At 38.1% G+C, this 19,130-nt stretch overlaps 2 protein-coding genes across 2 annotated transcripts in view; one reads left to right on the forward strand and one right to left on the reverse strand.

Annotated features, from left to right (window-relative positions):
• The window catches only part of LOC103512582 (carnitine O-palmitoyltransferase 1, liver isoform), a 58,690-nt gene extending 42,840 nt beyond the window's left edge, over positions 1-15,850 (forward strand). Inside the window, 5 exon segments of the mRNA XM_026826013.1 lie at positions 5,233-5,290; positions 8,460-8,575; positions 8,817-9,050; positions 15,174-15,279; positions 15,450-15,850. Coding sequence (XP_026681814.1) covers positions 5,233-5,290; positions 8,460-8,575; positions 8,817-9,050; positions 15,174-15,263 — 498 coding nt within the window. The 3' untranslated portion in view covers positions 15,264-15,279; positions 15,450-15,850.
• LOC113468803 lies at positions 490-1,836 on the reverse strand. The gene is made up of 2 exons (XM_026826014.1): positions 1,768-1,836; positions 490-901 (listed from the first exon to the last, which is right to left on the reverse strand). The coding sequence occupies exons 1-2, from the start codon at positions 1,816-1,818 to the stop codon at positions 518-520; spliced, it is 435 nt and encodes a 144-aa protein (XP_026681815.1). The 5' UTR covers positions 1,819-1,836; the 3' UTR covers positions 490-517.
• Positions 15,851-19,130: the final 3,280 nt, after the last annotated feature.

Raw genomic sequence — 19,130 nt, forward strand, 5'->3', positions numbered from 1 at the left:
TGCTCGCTCCCGGGTCTTCGCGGGGTTGTACATATGGTCGCGCTTCGCGCTCCCTTGTTTACGGTAAAATTAAAACCGGTCTTTGGGGGATTTTTGTCACATTTTCTCACACAAATGAGCTCTGATCTTGAAATTTGTCGCGACGACCTATAAACTCAAAGCGAGAAAGTTTTAAACACTTCAGTCGATCATTTAAGACCGGTTTTAGCGTCACCTATGTTAAGCTACGTCGAGCAAAGCCAATAAATGGATGTTTATGAATACAATGTGTAAGTTAGAAGTATGGAAAAGCCAATGTTTAAAAAGTGTAATCCTAAGTAATATGTTTTGTTTTAGTTGCATAGCATGTTCTTTCTTGTGGAGTATTTTGTGTGATACTTGCTGAGTGATAAAGTAGACTAAGTAGAGGAATTGCTTTCAGCAATTATTGTATCCTTTTGTAATTATTGTAATATGTTATGTAAGGATTGAATAAATACAGAGATAGGATTTGGAATAGGAAGATGTATGTTTTATTTTAAGCAGAGAACTGAGAACAGACCAAAGAAAAGATGGAATGTTTTGATGTGTCGATTTGTTGGCAATAGATGCATTTATCGTCTTCTTGGATTCTGAATCTTTTCAGGTAGGCAGCGAAACTCCCATGACCTGTCAAAAACTGTGCAAGTTCAAATGTTACTTCTCCAAATGTTCTGTTCACCCAGGGTTCAATGTTTCTAATTAATGTTTTGGTCCATTGTCCCTTCACATTTTCTTGGTTCCATTTTGTTTGCCATTTGTTCTGGAGTTCATTTTTGAGGTCCTGTCTGAATTCTTCCAAGTTCCCGCCATCTCTTTTATATCTATATGTTCTTTCTCTCTCTTCCGCCATATATTCCACCGGAAGGGTACCAGAGATCACCTGTAAAGCTGAATAATAAAACAACAATAATAAACTATTAAACAAATTAGGTAGGTACATACATACCTACATAGGTATTCTTTAACCACGATCGACTAAACTACGGGCTAAAAAATTCCCGGAGGGATGGGCTCAGCTTGTTTATTACTCTTGTAATAATAAAGGAAGGACGAGCTAAAAATTGTAGACCAAATTAAAAAAAAAAAATCGCCTGCGGCTCTAAAGATTTGATTTCTTGATGAGCCTGGTTTTCTGAACATTGTAGCCCAAAAATTTTGCCTGTGGCTATTCCTTATTTCTTTTTATGACATTGGCTGTTTCGGCAGGCCAACTTGATTTTTAGTCCGTCCTTCCTTTATTATTACAATAGTAATAAAAAGGTATAAGGGACGGACTATTGTATTCGCTTCGGTGTCGTCTGTCTGTCTGTCACTCTGTCTGTTCCCATAGAAGGACTTATCCAAACCTGGTCGACCTATATATCAAATTAAAGGTCTTTTTATCTGTCTGTTCCCATAGAAGGACTTATCCAAACCTGGTCGACCTATGTATAAAATTAAAGGTCTTTTTACCAGGAATACGAAAATGGTGGTGCAAATTTTGTCCAGAAAACCATAAAGCCAAAAAACCAAAAAAACCGGTTTTGGGGGGATTTTTTTTCACATTTTCTCAAACAAATGAGCTCTGATCTCGAAATTTGTCGCGACGACCTATGAACTTAAAGCGAGAAAGTTTTAGATAACACTTCAGTCGATCATTTAGAGGTCCTGTCTGAATTCTTCCAAGTTCCCGCCATCTCTTTTATATCTATATGTTCTTTCTCTCTCTTCCGCCATATATTCCACCGGAAGGGTACCAGAGATCACCTGTAAAGCTGCTGTTGGGCTGGTTCGGTGTGCCCTACACTGTCTTAACATTATTTTTGATACTGTAATACGTCCACCCAAGCTGGTATTCCATAGAATAGAGTCGAGTAGACTACAGATCCTAAGAGTTTCCTCTTGCCGTAATACGTCCACCCAAGCTGGTATTCCATAGAATAGAGTCGAGTAGACTACAGATCCTAAGAGTTTCCTCTTGCAGTTTTTGGGACCATTTATATTTGGCATAAGTCTGCTTAAATTTGTGGCCACTTTTTCAGCCTTCTCAGCAACCTTTCTTATGTGCGTTGTCATCCTCATGTTTTTATCAAAGAACACGCCCAAATATTTGGCGGACGGTTTTGAGCTTATTGCATCTCAACACATTGTACAGTTATTCCTGGCACTTTTCTGGAGCTTACTAGCATAACCACCTCCGTTTTCTGGGGGGCTATTTGGAGTTCTTTGCTGGTCATCCAGTTGTTCACCTACTCGAGTTGGCCATGTCCCCTTCCCCCTGGAAAAGTTTAAGTCCCTCTATTTTTTACATAGCTTTTTTTAATAACTTGAGTAATCCATGCTATGATCATAATAAAATTATGATAAAAGAGAGCTGTAATATGTTAATCAGAAAGAGATATCTAAAGTAGGTTATTTATTTTCACAAATTTATCATAGCTGTATACTCCGTATTTTGCTTCAGGTTATTGTCACATGTGTTGAACGGTGTGACATTTGGAGTTTTCTTTTCTTTTTTTTTTTTTTAAATCCACAAACAATATTATATAATTTGACATGAAACATGAAAAGGACAAATTAATGGAAAAACTAGAAAGTTTCATTAGACCAAGATATCTCAGGTAAGTTGTCTCCTAGCAACACAAAGGCATCACTCGGATAAATACTTCGCAAGCGCTCAACTTCATCGAAATGACAAGAGAAGAACTCAGAAATAAACAACTCCAAAGACGAAATAGCCCGTCCCACCGCCACCACTAGGAGTGACGCGGACGAAGACTTGTTCATACCCATTGGAAGAGTAAGATAAAGGAGAAGACAAGTAACGATCACTCACAGCCAGAAGTACCCCACCGCCACTTTTCTTCCAAGTTCTACGTAGGTTCCTGTCACATTTAAAACAGAGAACTTTATGAACCCAAGCTCTGAGGAGAAAAAAGATGAATTAAGATTGGTTTCAGTAAATGCAAAAAGGTCAAAGTCTTCTAGAGGTAAAGTGGAACGAGTTAGGCTAAGTAAGTTTGGTTCGAAGGCCGCGTACATTCTGATAGAAAATTGATAGGTCTCGAGGATCTCTGTTATCAGAAGTTCGAGAACAACGAGACAAAGAAGAAGAGGAGGAAGAGTAAGAAGAAACAGATTGAGGATTTAGAACAGTTATCAAGTTCCTAGTCTGTGTGCCTTTGTTGTAAAATTTGATTTATTTTGAGGTCTCGCAGCTGGAACAACAGAAGATATTTTGTTACCTACAACTTTAACACTAGAATTAGTAGAGGTTTTACCATGAACAATACTTTTCATAAGTTGACCACTTGAACCTCTTATGGCATGTCCAGCAAATTTCTTTGTTGGTGTTCAACAGTCCTAGCTTATTATTATCATTAGTATTAAGAGGTTTGATAGAGGGGAACTGTAACTAACTGCTAGTCCCGAAAGAAGACAGGATTTTTTGTAATTGTAATTTATTTATTTATTTAAAGTGAATACAATACAGGCAATTGACAAAATATTACATAATGGCAACACCCTATTACATTATAAACACTGTATGAAATAACAAAAGTCATGTAAAGAAGAAGGAATTAAGGAAGAGAAAACAATATAAAAAAATAAATAAACAAAAAAAAACAACAAATCAAACAATAAGAAGAAATAAAATAAAGCTCAGTGCTGACTGAGCTGAGGATAGGAGAAAGCCAGACGTTCCACAACAAATCAAACAATAAGAAGAAATAAAATAAAGCTCAGTGCTGACTGAGCTGAGGATAGGAGAAAGCCAGACGTTCCGGGAACGAACATAAACCGTTCAGGATAAAATCCGTCTCCGGCGGGAATCGAACCCGCGGCCTAGCGCTTACAAGGCTATATTTTTTACCAAAGTACAGGGTACGGCGCGGTTATTTACTTTTTTAAACGTCGATTTAAACAATGCTGTTATTCTCTTACAAGGCTATATTTTTTACCAAAGTACAGGGTACGGCGCGGTTATTTACTTTTTTAAACGTCGATTTAAACAATGCTGTTATTCTTACATGATGAACAATGTTGAATTATTATCAAGAAATGTGGGAGATTTGATTTTATGTAGGTAGTTGTGAAGAACGCCATTAACGATAAACTCTGGAGGTGATTTCTGAAGTTTCGCTCTACTTTTCCAACGTTGCAACAGGTATACGGCCTATATTGCGGCGAATGTTAACCCCGGTAGGTTTCCTTGAAAAATCTAAAGTTTACAATGATCTTCTAAGAACAATTAAAGAGTTAAAGCACAACATTCACCTCGATAAAGGCCGTATACCTGGTTCAATGTTAGAAGAGTATAGCGAAACTTCAGAAATCACTTCCAGAGTGTAACGCCAATGGCGGTCTTCATTTGAATGTTAGACTCTTCAGAACTACATAAAATCAAATCTCCCACATTTCTTGATAATTATTCATCAACAATCATCAGGTAAGAATAACAGCCTTCTTTTAGTCGACGTTTCAAATAAGTAAATAACCGCGCCGCACCCTGTACTATGTTATCGTTATTGAAGGTCTTTGATCTGATGTAACAACTATTAGGGGGTTTTCGTGTAAGATTTAAAACTCGACTACTCGAGTAGATCAGAGAAAAAATGTTGAAAGAAACTAAATAACCCGTGACCATTATTTTAGAAAAAAATTCGGGGGGCTCGAGATCCTACTCTAGGTCGGATGAAAAAAGATTTAAGATTTGTAAAAAAAAAGTCTTCGCGCTGCAGTTTAAACATAGTCAACATAGTACGTCGTTCAAAATTTGTGAAGATTTGTATTTCATCTGTAAGAATAGGGTATAAAATCTACATCTCACATGTAGGTACGTATCTCTCAGAAGAAAATCACTCGTAGCTCCGTGAGAAATTGGAATAATTGGACAATAGAGGAAGGAAATTGGGTATTGTTAGAAAGCTAAGACTACGTTTTGATATTTGAAAAGAATGCTGAGCATGGAAATTTTTGACTAAAAACTTACCAAAAAGATAATTTCGCATCTTTAAATTTCACTTGCGAGTATGTTAATGAAAATATTGTATAGCCTTCAGTGAAGAAAACCATTTTTCTTTATGTTCAATAGGAAAAAAATGACCAAGGAAAAATCATTGTTTGGGTTAATGTTGTTAGGAAATGACCTGAGGAATCTTACTCTAGGATTTTGTCGCCGTTTTTCGTGTTCACCCTGTATTTATTATTATTTTTTTCATTTTTTGCTAGGATGCAAGAAAATTCAGTCTTACATATGAAGCCTCTATGACTCGTCTGTACCGAGAGGGTAGCGGGACTCCGCACGATGTTTCCTTCTGGATATCATCAACAATAATGGTCCTATCATGGAAATAATTTGATAGGACATTTATGAGATAATGAGATATGGTGGAATGTTTCTCCGCTCAAGTTCTTCCAGAATTCCCCTCCAAGGCGTAGAGTTAAAAGCATTTTTTACATCCACCATCGTAAAGGCACAGAGTTTGTTGCGTTTCTTTGCATCTTCGGCTCTTCTTTTAACTTCCAACATAGCATCAACAGTCGATCTGCCAGAGATGAAACCAAACTGTTCCGGGGACAGCCCTCCATTCTTGCCGATCTCCTCTTCAAGACGGATCTTAATAAGTTTTTCATAAACTTTGCCGAGAATATCAAGGAGACAAATTGGACGATAGGACTTCTCTGTGTCATCAGACTTCTTCTCTTTCTCAATCAAGACCAGTCTTGCCCTCTTCCAGATGTCAGGGAAGGTACCCATTTTTAGCTGGTCATTGAATAGTTTTAGGCAGACGTCTGGCTTCGTTTCGATAAATAGCTTGATAATTTCAGGACTGATTCGATCCGGCCCAGGCGCTTTTCCACATTTTGTCTCCAGGCATACTTCCAGAAGTTCATCAAGACTGAACAAGGGTATATCGTCCAGTTGTACAGGTTCTGTGTTCCACTCGATCAACTGATGACGTGGGAACAGTTTATCAACGACTGCCAGTTTCTCTTCAGTAGTGAGATTGTTAGCTGTAGGACTTGCAAACGTCTTACAAACAATCTTATACCCCGTGCCCCAGATGTTGTCGTTTAATTCGTCGCACAACTTTTTCCAGGCAAGTGATTGGGATTGTGTGATGGCTACTCTCAAATTCTTCTTGGTGTAATATTCTCTCTTCAGAGCCTCAATCTCTTCCAGGTTTCTGGCCCTTCTTGCGTTCCTTCTCACCGAACTTCGTCTTATTACAGAGCACTGTTTTCTGAGATTTACAATTTCCTCATTCCACCAGTAGACTGGTTTGCGCTTTGACGATGTACTTCTCTGGGGGAAGGTTTCGTTACATATGCTTTGTATAAGTTCGACAGTGGTAGTTGGTGTATCGGCTTCGTTGATCCTCTCTGAAACTCTGTTGGCCATGTCCCCTTCCCCCTGGAAAAGTTTAAGTCCCTCTATTTTTTACATAGCTTTTTTTAATAACTTGAGTAATCCAGGATGATTCACACAATTTCATGTTTCTACAGTGTGTTCATAAAGTCCCCCCCCCCCACCTTAATTTTTGAACAGATGAATTTAGAAACCTGAAATTTTGTATACGAGCCTATATGTATTTACCTCTAGTTTCTTATAGGTCATGTAAAAGTTCAGGGATTTTTGCAGGGTCGGCCCCAGGGGCCAAATTTAAAATCTTAAATGAGAACCCCCTCCCTATTTGTGATAATTATATCATAGCAAAGGTCTCAAAGAGCGTAGTACATACTTTAGTACAAGGGTTTCCAACTTCCATGTGTATGCGGGCCACATGCTACATTGGGATGTACTTCGCGGGCCACATATGTATAGGGGAGCACCCCCCCCCCAACTTTTCAGAAACGCAGTCCGATCGAATTTTGAGTGCCGCAGGCGAAATTTTTCAAAAAGTATTCGAAGATCTTTGTCTTTTTTTTACATTTAGGTAACTTTTGTACAAATCTCAAAAAGCTTTGCGGGCCACGAAAATGGCCTGGCGGGCCACATGCCGCTAGTTAGAAACCCCTGCTTTAGTACAAGTTTGAGCTCGATCCAACAACCAGAGCCGGAGTTATGGCGTATTCAAATTTTCATTTTTCCATGTTCTCCCGCCAAAAGGGCACGAAAAATGGGAAATTCATATTGATTGGTGGATTGTGCTTCAAACAGATCCCACTATTATTCACAGTGAAATTGAGACCCAAAAAATGAAATTTAGAATATCCGCCCTGATGGCTTTCGGGGGTGAAAATGGACGTTTCTAAATTTTATTCTAGGGTCTGAATTTCAATATGAATAATTAGAGCGCCCCATTTGAAGCACAAATCACCTATTTTTAATATATGGATTTCCCATTTTTGGTTCTCTCAGCAACCTCAGTGGTGCAGTGGTTAACGCGGTGGACTTCGGATCTGGAGGTTGGTGGTTCGAGTCCAAGTTATGTCATGAAATTTAGCGTAGTTTATCAAGCAGGGAACGACATTTGTGACAAGCATTTATTCTTAACAAAATTAAAATTCCTTTCCTTTTTTTTATTTTTGGTTCTCTCCTTATTGGCTGAATTACTTTCAGCCGGCTTTATTTCTTTCAGCTGAATTACTTTCAGCAGGCAGAATTTTTTATTACTTTCATATTTTTAGGTATATTGTTATTCTATTATTCTTATTTTTGTAATCTGTACACAACATTATATCAATAAAGTTGTGCTCTATTAAACTGTTGGTATAATGGAACAACTTGTTCTAAGCTGACAGTCTAAATAAAGCATTACTTATACTTATAAAAATTAAAAATTGAATAGGCCATAAAACTTTTACCCAAGTACTTTAAGACCTTTGATAGGATGAATCACAAGTAGGGGGTTATCATTTAAGATTTTAAAGTTGACCCCCCTAAAGACACCCTTGGATGGTCCTCCAAAATTTCGAGTACCTCCCAGAATTCTTTACTATCTTTTTCATTTTTTGCTAGGATGCAAGAAAATTCAGTCTTACATATGAAGCCTCTATGACTCGTCTGTACCGAGAGGGTAGACTTCCGCCAAGTTCGCTTGCACTCTCTATTTCTATGATGATGGTGTTGTGATCCGACAAATTCTCCTCAGCAAGGACTTTCCAGTGAGTCACAAGGGTGCTTAGTGATTCTGAGCAAACTGTGATGTCAATATAATATATGATGTTGTCTCTCCCCTTATGAAGGTGGGGCTGTTACTTCTGTTGAGAATGGTCAGCTCCGAGGTTGAGAACCACTCTGACAATATGTGTCCTCTTCGGTCTTCAAATGGTGAGTTCCACATGGCTGATTTCGAATTGAAGTCTCCTCCAATTAAGACTTTTCTATTTGGGTTCCTAATCAGTAGAGAAACGATATCATGGTGGAGTTGTCCAAGCTCTTTCTTGAAGGTATTATTCTTCTTCTTCTTCTTCTTCTTCTTCTTCTTCTTCTTCTCGTCTGTACCGAGAGGGTAGGACCGAAACTGTTCGACCCTGTACTATAGAATCAGCTACTTGGGTGAAAGCTATGGAAGATCCTAAAGCCTTGGTAAGATGTAGTATTTAGTGAGATGTACATATACATATAGTATTTAGATATAAATATTATTGTTGTAATAGTATCTATCTATATTAAATAAAATTGTAGATTTGTCTGTACATTGCTTAGAATCGTGAAATTTTTAGTTATTCTTACTCCTTATGCATCCACGTTCAAATGGTATTTTACAGATACATCTATGGGCTAACAAAGCAAACATAGATGTCAGCATGTTATTTTAGTAGTAGTAGGAGTATTATTATTATTATTGAGGAATAAATAATTGCACCTTGGTTTGAAAATGAATTGGCAGGAAGTACTGAGTGAGCCATGGCGTCTGTCTACATCACAAACACCTCATGGTCAGACGAATCGTTTGGATTTGAAGAAGCATCCCAAGTGCATTTCAGCAGGGGGAGGCTTTGGTCCTGTGGCAGATGACGGCTATGGTGTCTCCTATATCGTAGCAGGGGAAGATCTCATATTCTTTCACATCTCCAGCAAGAAGTCATCACAAGATACGGTGAGTTCCTATGTATTGTATACCTAACCTACCCACTGCACACCAAATAATAATAATAATAACGAGAATGATTTATTTAATAAACTTTAAAAACATCTATCAGTTGTTCCTATAATATAAGTACCCATTGTCACTTGTAAGTATTGTAGACCTAACCTACCCACTGCACACCAAATAATAATAATAACGAGAATGATTTATTTAATAAACTTTAAAAACATCTATCAGTTGTTCCTATAATATAAGTACCCATTGTCACTTTTACAGAATTAAGATAAGAAGAGTGGCATTGTGCTGAAACCACTTTACATTGAGCTCTCAACCGAGAAAACTAGTAATAAAACTCGGGATTTCGAGTAGTTTTGAATAGTCTGTGGGTAGTCTGAAACCACTTTACATTGAGCTCTCAACCGAGAAAACTAGTAATAAAACTCGGGATTTCGAGTAGTTTTGAATAGTCTGTGGGTAGTCAATGCTATGATCATAATAAAATTATGATAAAAGAGAGGTGTAATATGTTAATCAGAAAGAGATATCTAAAGTAGGTTATTGATAACTCTGGCCCTGGTTAGCGGATAGAGATAAAACTTTTACCCAAGTACTTTAAGACCTTTGATAGGATGAATCACAAGTAGGGGGTTCTCATTTAAGATTTTAAAGTTGACCCCCCTAAAGACACCCTTGGATGGTCCTCCAAAATTTCGAGTACCTCCCAGAATTCTTTACTATCGTGGTAGGAACAAATACCTTGATAATATCAGTGACAAATTTATGGAAGAGGTTAACATTGCCATCAACATTGGGGGAGTTCAAATGGGACAGCCAATCAAACTCAGCAAAGATATTATTAATGATAGAGTAAGGAGCTTCGCGAAAGTTGAACCCAACAAAATCCTCATCAACAATTTCGTCAATGTGGGGATTGGAAATGACAACAGAAAGAGGAGGGTGGTGACCATCAACTGGCAAATAAGAGTCGTCACGTTCTACAACACAGGTGTCAGGTGTTAAACTCGAAAGAATGAGATCCAAAACTCTCCCACCATCATTTTGGACAAAGTTCAATTGCTTTAAGTCAAGAAAGGCAATTTGATCTAAGAAAGCACAACTACGTGGAGTCGAACTGGTAGGAAATGTATCGATAGACCAAGATATCTCAGGTAAGTTGTCTCCTAGCAACACAAAGGCATCACTCGGATAAATACTTCGCAAGCGCTCAACTTCATCGAAATGACAAGAGAAGAACTCAGAAATAAACAACTCCAAAGACGAAATAGCCCGTCCCACCGCCACCACTAGGAGTGACGCGGACGAAGACTTGTTCATACCCATTGGAAGAGTAAGATAAAGGAGAAGACAAGTAACGATCACTCACAGCCAGAAGTACCCCACCGCCACTTTTCTTCCAAGTTCTACGTAGGTTCCTGTCACATTTAAAACAGAGAACTTTATGAACCCAAGCTCTGAGGAGAAAAAAGATGAATTAAGATTGGTTTCAGTAAATGCAAAAAGGTCAAAGTCTTCTAGAGGTAAAGTGGAACGAGTTAGGCTAAGTAAGTTTGGTTCGAAGGCCGCGTACATTCTGATAGAAAATTGATAGGTCTCGAGGATCTCTGTTATCAGAAGTTCGAGAACAACGAGACAAAGAAGAAGAGGAGGAAGAGTAAGAAGAAACAGATTGAGGATTTAGAACAGTTATCAAGTTCCTAGTCTGTGTGCCTTTGTTGTAAAATTTGATTTATTTTGAGGTCTCGCAGCTGGAACAACAGCCGTTGAGAGCGAACAGGTTACTGGAGTAATCGTAAACTCATACTCAAATGACATCTTCCTATCAAAGTCACCAAAATGGCAAAGAACCAAAAATATTAGTATCATGGTTACACATATTTTGTCATACGTCAAACGTCTCAATCTATTTTCACCGCCTCTGAGCGTCGAGAGCGAACAGGTTACTGGAGTAATCGTAAACTCATACTCAAATGACATCTTCCTATCAAAGTCACCGAAATGGCAAAGAACCAAAAATATTAGTATCATGGTTACACATATTTTGTCATACGTCAAACGTCTCAATCTATTTTCACCGCCTCTGAGAGTCAAACCCGGGACTTTCTGCAAGGAAAACGCACGCAATGTCAGGTAATGAGACAGTCCGCTAAACCAATCAGGTTGCTAGTATTTCTCTGTCTAGGTTTCTAACAAAATGACAGGGGTGACTCTCGTGTTAAAATATATTTTTGCTCGTAAAAATCTTGAGAAAAAGACAACCTTTGTACGATTCTGTTTCGAAGATGAGACGGTTGAGAGCTCGGACAGTTCTGATGGAAATTGAAGATGATGGAGTCCGGCCCTGATATATGCAAATGTATGTACCATGATAACCAGGCAGGGCCTCGGGGTGACATAGCTATGGTCTCCCCGGAACCAAGAGTTCAGTTTATTATGCGGAGACCAAGGGATTTTTTTCCTGGGAAGATAAAGTCTCTAAAGACAGGGAGGGAAATATGAGGGGAAGAAGGGAGTAATCGAAAGAGTTTTCCAATCAAATGGTGGATTAAGATGTTCTCATTTTGAGCCAAGATATTGGGGATAAGGAAGCAAGGATAATGCTCTTTTTTCCCCTAACCAAATCGATACTTAGTTATTTTCAAACACCGTGGAAAAAGAAAACTGGGCTAAAAATATGGTCAAATATAGGAAAGTCATGTGAACTTGGGAAAATGCAACATCAGAAGGGAAAAACTTTTGTCCCACATCAGGGCTTATGTAAGGTTTGAGGATTATGGGGAGGAGTTACGGATTTCAGCAACAAAATCTTAGGTTATACCTAGGGTTTGCAAGTTGCTACTGAACGTCTAACCTGTCATTTCTTGGATGGTAAGGAGTCTTTAGATTTTTTTTTTTTTTTTTTTGAGTGGCAGGGTTCTCCTAGAGGAGCTCTTCCACCCACTCATTTTAAGCCAAGATATTGGGGATAAGGAAACAAGGATGTTGCTCTTTTTTCCCCTAACCAAATCGATACTTAGTTATTTTCAAACACCGTGGAAAAAGAAAACTGGGCTAAAAATATGGTCAAATATATTGACTGGCGAAAAAATTGGTACCTTCGAAAGTCGAAAATCAAACAAGCTTGTATTATAGTGGTGGACAAAAGAACTTTATCGCCATATATGCATCATTTCACCTGTAACATAATGTGGGTATTAATATTCCTCTACCTTCATCCCTTTCTTTCCTTTATCCTCCTTTTCTTCCTCCTCCTCCTCCATCTCCTCTCTCTGCTTTTCCGCTGTTGTTCTTCTTCTACATTTAACTTCTCTCTCCCCTTTCTTTCAGAAGAAAAAAAATACGCACGATGGCAGAATTTTGAATGGTTCCTGATAAACTGAAATCTTTCTCTTCCCCCTTTCCTAGTTTCCTCTCTTTCTCCTCCTCCCCTCTCCTTTCTCTCTCCCCAGTTCTTTATAATGTTTCTATCAAAACTCTCCCGTTCCAAAGAAGACCAACCCCCCCCTACTTTCTTCCTCTCTCTTTTCTCAATTATTACTCTTTCGTTCTCTCTCAATTCTTTTCCCCTCTCCTCTTTTCTCTGCTCACTTTCTTTTTTCTAATTTTTTTCTCTCTTTTGTTTTATGAATTTTAATTTCTAGAAGATAAAACAAAAGTTACTTTCATTTTTTTTTCTTCCCTCCTTCTTTCCATTCTCTTTCTCATAATGAACATGAGTCCTGTCTTGGAATTTCCAAGAGATTCAGATTATGTGCTCTGGTGCTATACTGCGTTATGTTTTTCAGATAGAGCAGAGTATCCTGGAAATATTGAGGCCCTTGGGGGTGTAGTCTTCTTTATTTTAGGCACTGAGATAACTGAGCTTTACGAGTATCCTATCCCTACAATGTCTATGTGGTTGACCGTTCCATTGAGACCATCAATCACTTCCTAAATTTTTATAAACTAAGTCCAGTCTGGGCGACTCATTTGTCTTCCCCTTTTGGAATTCTTGCCAAGTCCCTGAGATTCCCCGTTATAGCTCTCTAGATGTTCTATGTAATGGCTTACCTTATTTTATAGTTGACTAGGGTTCTTGTCTTGCCTTGAAAACGCCTACGACTTGACTTGAAAAAGCCTACGAGTGAGGCGAAACTCGAGTCGGTGTAAATAATAATCCCCATTTAAGAACCCTAGTCAACTATAAAATAAGGTAAGCCATTATCTAATTTGGGTGTCTAATATGAATCAATCTAATTAATAAAAAAAGTTTGTAAAAAATATCTTCTTAATATACCTTCGCAGTAAATTTTCTGCTGAGGTAAATGTATTCTAGCCGTTATCGCCGTTTTTTTATTAAAACATCTACAACGAACTTCAGGCAGTGAAAAAAAAAAACTCATCCTCTAAAAGTACGTAAATACGGCCCTGGTATAGTGGAACATTAGAAAAATTTGTTCTAAGCTGACAGTCTAAATAAAGCCCTGCTTATACTTATTTCAGAATACAGAGGAGCGTAATCACGATCTGGTCCAGGTCTACAAGTCCTACTTCGAGCAATGCGTCAACCCCATCAACCTCGCCCTCTTCATTGAAAATAAAAATACAACGGACTTCAGGCAGTAAGAAAAACCTTACTCCTCTAAAAGTACGTAAATACGGCCCTGGTATAATGGAACATTAGAAAAATCTGTTCTAAGCTGACAGTCTAAATAAAGCCCTGCTTATACTTATTTCAGAACACAGAGGAGCGTAATCACGACCTGGTCCAGGTCTACAAGTCCTACTTCGAGCAATGCGTCAACCCCATCAACCTCGCCCTCTTCATTGACGCCTACATCCGACGTACGGATTTGAACATTTCGCGCGATCTCGAGAATCGAACCTGCACGCAGACCCTGGGCATGCCCGTGATGAACATAACGGGCGCGTTCTCGCCGCATGTCGACGATACGGTCATTCTCAACTCCAGACTAGATCCTACCAGCTCCTCCTGGATGAAGGTAACTTGAGTGGAACTTGGTCCTAGAAAGCTGCCGTGTGCTCAGGGCCGGGAAAAGTTAGCACGTGATTGCCAAGATGGTAATCCCTCGAGATACCAACCTACGTTGCTTATCCATTGGGAACTTTTTTCCAAGAGGTTTGATAGAGGGACACCCAGGAGAAGAGATAGTAACCATACACTCGAACCCAATCAAACCACTCCTGAGCTTCGCAAGAGGATCAGGAGTGTTTGAAATGGGGGAGAGCCAATAAACATGTTCAAAGGCAGTGCAATAGTCCTAAATTAAAATGGACGCGGCACATAAGGGATCTAAGAGACCGCCTTAACATAATAATAATAATAGAGGGAACCGTAACTGCTAAGGTCTTATCGTCCCGAAATCGAAGAGAGAAGGAAGCCAGGATAGGAGAAAGCCAGCCGTTCCCAGAGCAAACCTTATCTGATTAGGATAAAGTTCGTCCCTGGGCGGCAATCGAACCCGTGGCCTAGCGCTTACAAGGCAGACGCGCTACCAACCAAGATAACTAGGCTGACAAGCAGCTGCCCCTCTCACATTAACTTCACCTCTTCTGAGTGGGGCCAGTAAAAGCGAGCAGCACGGAATTGACCAATTGATCACCCATCCCGTTATTAATCACGCGGAACGTTGCTTAACTTCAGTGATCTATTGAGAACTTTTTAGCTGCTAAGGTCATATTTAGCCACTACACCACCTACCTCGGTGGTGTGGTGGTCAAGGCGCTCGCCTGGTAAACAGGAGGGCGTGGGTTCAATCCCAGCCGAGGTATGGAATTTTATCACTAGAGGTAAATGTAGGTTCGTATATAAACTAAATTAATCTGTTAACAAATTAAGGTGGGGGAACTTTCTGAACACACTGTATTGCTTTACTATCATATATCATTAAGGGCTGCATGCAAAATTTTAACGTCCCATGTTGAATAGTAATAAAGTTACAAGGGTGGCCTGGGACTTTATGAACTTTTAAATAGCCTATAAGCTACATATAAGAAACTAGAGGTAAATGTAGGTTCGTATATAAACTAAATTAATCTGTTAACAAATTAAGGTGGGGGAACTTTCTGAACACACTGTATTGTAATTTTCTTACTATTGATTTATTATTTCAGGACTCGAGCAGATTTGCACAGAGGATAGAAAAAGCACTCGATGATATGAAACGTTTATTCAGTATCAAAAATACCAATTTAGCATCGTAGCCATCGTAGATTAAAGGTGAGCTTTAAAATCAAAGAAAACAAGCTTTCAAAAATTACTGCAATATTTATTGTTGGGAAATTTCTTTTAAAATGAAACGGGGGTGTATCACTTCGAAGTCTAGAAAATATAACTATGCACAATGTTGGAAACACCAATAAATATTAATTAATAATTGTTTGTTTCAGGCTTGAGATAACACAACATATCAATGCAATATTTCTCTGACTCGATCCGAGACTAATTTAGCCTTAGCGTAACCAGTTTATCTAGTAAGTTTAGTAGTTCAAGTCCAAGATTTTTTTTCGGATGAGCTTGAACCCTTTTGGTGTGCCCATTTTCTCCATGGGTAACTAACTCAAGCTCATGGGTAACTAAATGACACAATCATATCATATAAGGCCAGCCACTCACTATCAGGTCTGATAGTGTGTGGCTGGCCTAAGAAAAATTATGGACCGAACAATCATGAGGTCTACATTTTAACTTAACCTCTTTACTTTCCTTATCCTATACCTACCTTATAGGAAGGGAAGTAATTAAATTATAGAGTTAGGTAGCTAGTTCGTTCGAACGTTCAAAGTCAAAACAAAACGATGTCCTTTTTTTTATTGAACGTTCTTTACACTCCAGAAAAAAAAAAAAAAAAACACAAACAAAAATCTTTTTTTTTTTTTTTTTAAGTGATGAGTGTTCCACCGCCGTTTTTATTTTGTAGCAATGGAACAACTGTTACATTAGACGCTACATTAAGCACTGATGGGGAATTAAAGTTGAAAATTGCATTTCACCAACCTCCGTTAAGACATTTCTTCGATCAATTCACCCTAAAGAAGAAGAAAAAAAAACTCGTTTTTGATTATTCTTTTAACGGATTTTCAAATATTGTGCACGTTTGGTTACGTTTAGTTGAAATCTAAGACACAACATTTTCCATAGATATAGTTAATTTTCGAGCCATATAGTAGATGGTAATATTATAAAATAAATTGAAGTGTAAAGCTATTTTCAAAAAACGCAAAAACGTTTTGAAAAACGTCAATTTCGAATTGACCCAGAAAAACGGTCATTATATTCGGATTCAGCTATCTTGAAAAGACTAAAAGACTAGTGTAATAGCAAGATAAATGTATCTATTTTATGTTCTAGTTCAATTGGATATTATAAAGTGCAGAAAATGTGGCGAAGAGGTTACACAAACAAGATTGGAGTCATATTTGAGCGCTCTGGAATTCATTGAAGCTCAATTAGACAGAATGAAACACACATCATGTATCCTTTAGTAACCATTTAGAGTAGCGATTCTGAACGGGGGCGATTTCCGATTTCTGGGGGCGAAAAGAGAACTGGTCAAGACCGAACAACATTAGAAGTGGGTTTTGAATCCATCCACAGCGGACAATCCTTGGTCCCTGAATCTATTCAAAAATCATTGATGGACATCAAGTATGATGTTGAAAAGAAGCTCTGTTCAATTCGTATGAGTATGAAAAGTTCTGGCCTCAAGGAAAAGAAACTTGTCGAGACCTATGGAATAAGGCCAAGTGGTTATTACTTGCCTTTCCAACAACATACCTGTTTGAGAAGGGCTTCAGTGCAGTGACACATTTCTATATATATGTACAGGGTGGTTCGTGATTTGCGAACCACGCTTATATCTCAGAAACGGCTGGGAATTAAGGAATGAAATAAAAGGCATCGTGTAGATGAAATTTTGATGATTAAAATGGCTTTTTTTAAATTTGCAATTTTTTTTGCAAAATGGCCCATTTTTTGCCAAATATAGGTCACTCTTATGGGAACCCCTATTTTTTATTTAATTTTTGGAATCAGCATAAAATTTTAATTGAAAAATTTTTCACTCGAAAAAATTTGCTCTACAAAAATTTGCACAAATCGCGATTTTGTGTGCGTCAGTGACCCCAGATTTGATGAACAACGCAGTTGGTCCTGAGTTAGAGCGAAGAATGCCTTACTGTGTACAAACAGATGGATCTCATTTTGAACAGCTTTTATAAATTTGTTTGTTGTTGTTGATTGTTGTTGAAATAGTTAAGTGAATAATACAAAAACTAAAGAAATAATTAAGAAATTGTTTTTCTTTCTCACAGTGTACAGAATTTTTGTAGAGCAAATTTTTTCGAGTGAATACATTTTTTCAATTAAAATTTTATGCTGATTCCAAAAATTAATTAAAAAATGGGGGTTCCCATAAGAGTGACCTATGTTTGGCAAAAAATGGGCCGTTTTGCAAAAAAAATTGCAAATTTAAAAAATGCCATTTTAATCATCAAAATTTCATCTACATGATGCCGTTTATTTCATTCCTTAATTCCCAGCCGTTTCTGAGATATAAGCGTGGTTCGCAAATCACGAACCACCCTGTATATACAGGATGATCACGAAAAACGTTACCAAAAGACTAGGGTAGATGTCTGAGGTCATTTCCAATTTAAAAAAAAAAAAGAAAAAAAAACATTCTATAACTTTTTTTCGTATCTCGCTTAGTTTCCAAGATATCCGCCATTTTGTTTTTTCTTTAAAATACACGACCTCCCTTTAATAAACCGGTCAAAACTTTTTTTCAGTTCAACATAGAGAAAAATGGGTTTCATAACTGAAATCTGCACAAAATTTCCATTAAAATAAATAAAACTTAAAACAGTAAAATTATCTTTTTGGTAAGTTTTAATTTAGAAATTTCCCTGATCAGCATTTTCTTTTAAATTTTCAAGAGGAAATTCGACTAGGAAAAAAAGATCGAATCTGCTGGCATGCAACAGGAAAAATATCCCTAAAGTCTCAGCTAATCATCTTCCCACCGTTTGTAGAACGGGCTGTAGGCTTAACTAATTGATTCGGGTGAAAAGGAAAAAAAAAAAGTAAAAAAAAAAAAAAAAATGTGATTTCCAAGATTTTTGAGCCTATTAGAAAACCGGTTAATAATCTGCTGGCATGCAACAGGAAAAATATCCCTAAAGTCTCAGCTTTCCAACAATACCCATTTTGTTCCAATATGTCGATTTTTCACAGAGCCACAAACCATTTTCTTCTGAGAAACGCGTACATAAAGCTCGTGCATGGCGGACTTTCTGTGATAAAAATGATCACAAGTAGTAGTACAGGAAAATTAGACTTTCACTTCGGAAAAATTAGTAACAAAGGTTTTTCTCAGTGATGGGCCGAGTGAATGATTTTACTCGAGTGGACTCGAGTTTGACTTCACTCGAGTGCACTCGATTATTATTTTGTTCCACTCGAGTGGAAAAACTATTCATTGGGTTCTCTGACCCGAGTTCACTCGCGCACTCGCCACATATTATTGCAACATACAGTTTCTATTCGAGTACAAATCTATTCGTCAGAAAAACTATTCGTTTGAACGAGTTGAATGATTCACTACCCCCCTCTCCCCTCTTACTAGATGATGAGAAAGAGAACTGAAGAGGGGGAGGGGTATAGTGGTATACCCGTATGCCGAGAGTTTCCGAACGAAAACCCGAATACCTACGACTCGCTCGCCTACTCGACTCTCGAGTGAGAAATCGGCACGGTGTAATTTCCAGGAAGAAATATTCAACTCGATTAATTTCCACTCGAGTTACAACTCGAATTGGAAAATAATCGAGTAGAAAATAATCGAGTTGAAAAATCTCACTCGAGTCCCATCACTAATTCATGACTTCGCCCAAAAGCTTCCGGTTATGTGACCTGAATCATCGGCTCAAAAGTCACCCTAAAATCCCTGGTAACCCGCTTGACCGCTTTTTTCCGCCAAAACGTCGCCAAACCAATGACTATGTTTTAGTTTTTTCCTAAAACCATCCGTGAACCGTTTATCCTACGTAAAATTGTACTCCGAAGAACTC

The sequence above is a fragment of the Diaphorina citri genome, unplaced genomic scaffold (assembly GCF_000475195.1).
Source record: "Diaphorina citri unplaced genomic scaffold, Diaci psyllid genome assembly version 1.1 scaffold856, whole genome shotgun sequence".
Taxonomy (NCBI): Eukaryota; Metazoa; Arthropoda; class Insecta; order Hemiptera; family Psyllidae; genus Diaphorina; species Diaphorina citri.

What these genes read in the sequence shown, in the direction of transcription:
- LOC113468803 (XM_026826014.1), bottom strand. Translation starts at nt 1,818, where the DNA reads ATGTTAAGACAGTGTAGGGCACACCGAACCAGCCCAACAGCAGCTTTA. An exon ending in GCCCAACAGCAGCTTTACAG is followed by an intron (nt 902 to 1,767) that starts GTGATCTCTGGT and finishes TCAGCTTTACAG; the next exon opens with GTGATCTCTGGTACCCTTCC.